Source organism: Ammodytes marinus (genome assembly GCF_949987685.1).
Source record: "Ammodytes marinus genome assembly, chromosome: 20".
In the NCBI taxonomy this organism is placed as follows: domain Eukaryota; kingdom Metazoa; phylum Chordata; class Actinopteri; order Uranoscopiformes; family Ammodytidae; genus Ammodytes; species Ammodytes marinus.
Genome location: NC_137224.1, coordinates 1,800,236 through 1,804,546, shown reverse-complemented (window position 1 = coordinate 1,804,546; position 4,311 = coordinate 1,800,236). Strand labels below are relative to the sequence as shown.

Below are 4,311 nucleotides of genomic sequence, written 5' to 3'. Positions count from 1 at the left end.
TGTGAATGCTTATGTGTGTTTGTGCGAGTGTATGTGTGTGTGTGTGTGTGTGTGTGTGTGTGTGTATATGTGTATTAGGGTGGGGGTCCCTCTCCCTGGCAACATGTGAATGGGATCAGCCTCTGTCCAATAGTGAGGCTGCTCACACACACGTCAGCGGGCGGGCAGGCACACACACACACACACACACACACACGCACACACACACACACACACACACACACACACACACACACACACACACACACACACACACACGTCAGCGGGGTTTTTCTCACTTCAGTCTCTGTGCTGTTGGAGGGTCAGATCTGCTAAACATAGAAGTGAAAATCCTAGACACTGTAAACAGGGTCATCGAGTCTACGGCCAATCAAGAACATTCATCATTTAGTATATAAATATAGGAATCAGTTAATCAATTAGGTTTTTTGAGAGTTTGAAATGTGTTTAAATCAAACGCTACTACAGCATGGCTCCTATTCACTCTCATTCATTCCATCACAAGAAGTGTTACTTCCTAGCAGCAATTTCAAAATAAAAGCCTTTCCTTTTAACTGTCCATAGAAACATTAATGTGTTATCCTTGGCAGGCTTCTCATACATTCTCACACCACTTTTACTGCTGTTTACTTTTATTTCATAATCTACTATAAAACTCAAATCAATCGCTTTATTTAATTTTAACCTCCAAAGAGGAACTTTTAAACGGACAGCAAGCACTTCGGGGGCACAAAAACACAACACAATCTTGTCAGTAGTTTAGTTTAGTTTAGTTTAGTTTATTTGTTTATAGTTTCGTGGACAGTCCCCTTTGAGAAGGAGCAGCTAGTCTACAGAATAAGTCAAACATTTTAATGTTACTCGAAACGCATAGCTATAGATAGTAAAACCATGAGATACTTATCATTTGGAGTGTTCTCTTAATTTATATCAGATTTTTTTAAATTATAATATAAATGTTTAGAGATGGATTTATGTGCCTTTTTTAATTTTTTTTTACAAACTTGCGCATGGTAATTCATGTAAAATTAATCTAAATCAAATAATTTCTAAATTAAAAAAGCTCTAGGCAGCAGTGTGATTAAGTTAAACTGTCCTGGCTGTATTTCTAGATTTTTTTAAATTACAATACATTTTTTAGAGAGTCCCTTGATAGGAATGTAAAATAAATAGAAAAAATTAAATCATGTCAAATAGAAAACAGCCAGCTCTCTAGATAGGCAGCAGTGTGATTAAGTTAAACTGTCCTGGCTGTATTTCTAGATTTTTTAAATTTACATGAATATTTTTTAGAGATGGATTTATGTGGATTTCTCCCTTGAAAGCAATGTAAAATAAATTAAAATCAAATAATTTTAAAGTAAAAAAACAGCTATTATAAAGTTAATCACAGTAAGAGAAATGTAATGTTAGACAGTGAGACCATAAAACACTCTTTCTGCCTTTTCTCAGGCTAGGATGAACCGATTTCAATTTTTTTTGCACATTTATACTACATAGGATCTCAGAATTCAATCAATACACCTCCATATTCCCACCGGTGAAGTAGGCCTTAAAGGTGCAGTGTGTAATATGACATCATCAAGAAAGTTCTACAAAGTTCTAGAATGCAACACTCCCTGGGTAACCCCAACCCTTTCGAATAATAACAGAAGCTACAGTGGCCTTCAAGGACAAGAACAATTCTACATTTTAAACAATGCACCTGATGACATTCCAACCATGACACTTTCAAGATGGCGGCACTAGGCCTTGGTCCAAGATATGCAGAAATATGGACATATATGAGACCCTTTCTAAGGGAAAAAAAAAATTATAAAAAAAAAAAATTCAGCTAGTATGCACTAAATTAAATGTATTTATGGATATTATAATTACTTTCTACAAAATCTGCTAGGAAATAAAACCCAAAATTCTACACACTGCAGGTTTAAACTGTCCAGTGTTTCTCTAACACAAAGGGGGCCTCACATTATCAGTGGAGTGTGTGTGAGTATGTCTGACCTCATTTACTTTCAAACGGCTTGTTGTTTTGTTCATTGTGTTCCAGTCGAGCAGAAGAGAAGGTGTAATGTGTGTTTGTCACCACCAGGGGGCCGGCGGCGGTGAAGTGAAATGCTGTGAAAGCAATGTCAAGCTGACCGGTAAAGTGGGACACACAGAAAAACACACACACACACACACACACACACACACACACACACACACACACACACACACACACACACACACACACACACACACACACACACACACACACACACACACACACACACACACACGGAGAGAGAGACACACACACACACACACACACAGACATGGACACACACACAGTCAGAGAGAAAGAGACACACACACACACATACACAAACAAACACACACACACACACAATCACACACACTCGAACACACACACATACACACACACACACACACACTCTTGTATTTTGTCCTGGTCGTCATAACAGCTTTCTGATGACAGTGTAGCGGGGGGTAAGAGGATACGGAGGGAGAAGGCCAGAGGAAGTGAGTGGGCCGGTTATGAAAGCGTCTGTGTGTGTGTGTGTGTGTGTGTGTGTGTGTGTGTGAGCGTGTGTGTGTGTCTGTGTGTGTGTGTGTCTGCGTGTGTGTGTCTGTGTGTGTGTGTGTGTGTCTGCACATCTCCAGGGATGACCTCAGAGATATTAATTAACACAGCAGAGACAGAACTGATATTTCGAAGAACGTTATCTAGCCAACACATATATCCCACTCAAATCTATTTTAAAAAGTCTGTCTGTCTGTCTGTCTGTCTGTCTGTCCGTCTATCTATCTATCTATCTATCTATCTATCTATCTATCTATCTATCTGTCTGTCTGTCCATCTATCTATCTATCAGTCTATCTATCTATCTATCTATATATCTGTCTGTCTATCTATCTATCTATCTGTCTGTCTATCTATCTATCTATCTATCTATCTATCTATCTATCTGTATGTCTGTCTCTCTATCTGTCTATCTATCAAAGGTGCTACGAGGAACTTTTAAACATTTCTGAAACAGTCACATTTTTCCTCTGATGATCATGAATGACATGTAACAGCAAACGAGACCATCAGTGCAAAGAAAGCCTGTATATTTCTCCTATACAACCATCTTTAACGGACATTATCTCAACCTCGGTTTTCCTTCAATACTCTGAACCAGAAATCTCAACTTCTAAAGCACTTACATCAACTAAACTTTCCATAATCATTCTTAGGATTATTCTGAAGGTTATAATGACATTCTTAGCCCCAAAATCCAGTGCTTTAGACTAATACTAGGCCAGTTAAATATAGAATCTAGCTTCAAGAACACTATATAATATTGGTATAAGATTATACTTACAGTTCCAGAAAAAAATAAGAGACCAGTCTGGATTTTTCTTAAATCTTCATCTCTACATTACTTAATGAAAATGCTCTTTAATGACAATATTTTTATCGTGAATTTGGTAGAAATGTTGTCAGTAGTTTATATTATAAACCCAAAATGTTCATTCTACTCAAACATATGCCTCTAAAGAGTAAAACAAAGAGACACTGAACATTTGGAGTGGTCTCTTTAATTTTTTTCCGGAGCTGTATATAACATTATGTCCAGGGAAAAATTTGAGCCGTTACATGAGCGTTTAAAAACCACTTTATTTCAATTAGTAAGAAACTCAAATCAGACATCAAACCAAATACATTCTTAAGTAAAATTCTCCATGATTTTTCTGCCCCCTGTGTCAGCGCTTATGTGTTGAGAGGATAGAGAGAGAAATGGATATATTGCGCAAGTTTTCGCAGATCTTAGATTTCTGGGCTAAAGCAGTGACTGTCAAACACATATCGGTGTTTGATTTTTGCATGGGGTTTGTTGAAAATATATTTTTTCTAAATACACAATACCAGCATATAATGTAGGAGCATGTCCAGACTGTGTGTGTGTGTGTGTGTGTGTGTGTGTGTGTGACTGTATTTCTATGCCTGGTGCAAAACAAGCGATAAAATACCTCTATGGAAGAGGTTTAGGCCAAAATGGGGGGGGACGATTTTTATCAATATGCACTCAAAAATGACAGGAAATATTCAAGTACATTCCGATATTTTTTCCAAAATTCTATTTCAACCTTTTTTTCAAGTGCAAAAAAACACCGTGGCCCTAACACTACTTCAAGGGGACAGATTTTGAGATCGCAGACGGGCTTGAACCTTCCAGACCAAGTGCTTCTTACTTCATTATAACGTGTGTGTGTGTGTGTGTGTGTGTGTGTGTGTGTGTACCGCATCAATCCTAATTCACA

The 4,311-nt window shown here is 37.6% G+C and overlaps 1 protein-coding gene across 1 annotated transcript in view; it reads right to left on the bottom strand.

The window, feature by feature from the left end:
• Nucleotides 1-279: 279 nt before the first annotated feature.
• Nucleotides 280-4,311, bottom strand: part of grnb (granulin b) — a gene marked incomplete at its 3' end in the record, with an annotated part of 16,647 nt that continues 12,615 nt past the window's right edge. Inside the window, exon 9 of the mRNA XM_080049590.1 lies at nucleotides 280-308. Within this exon, the coding sequence (XP_079905716.1) occupies nucleotides 280-308 (29 nt within the window). The remainder of the gene's footprint in view (nucleotides 309-4,311) is intronic.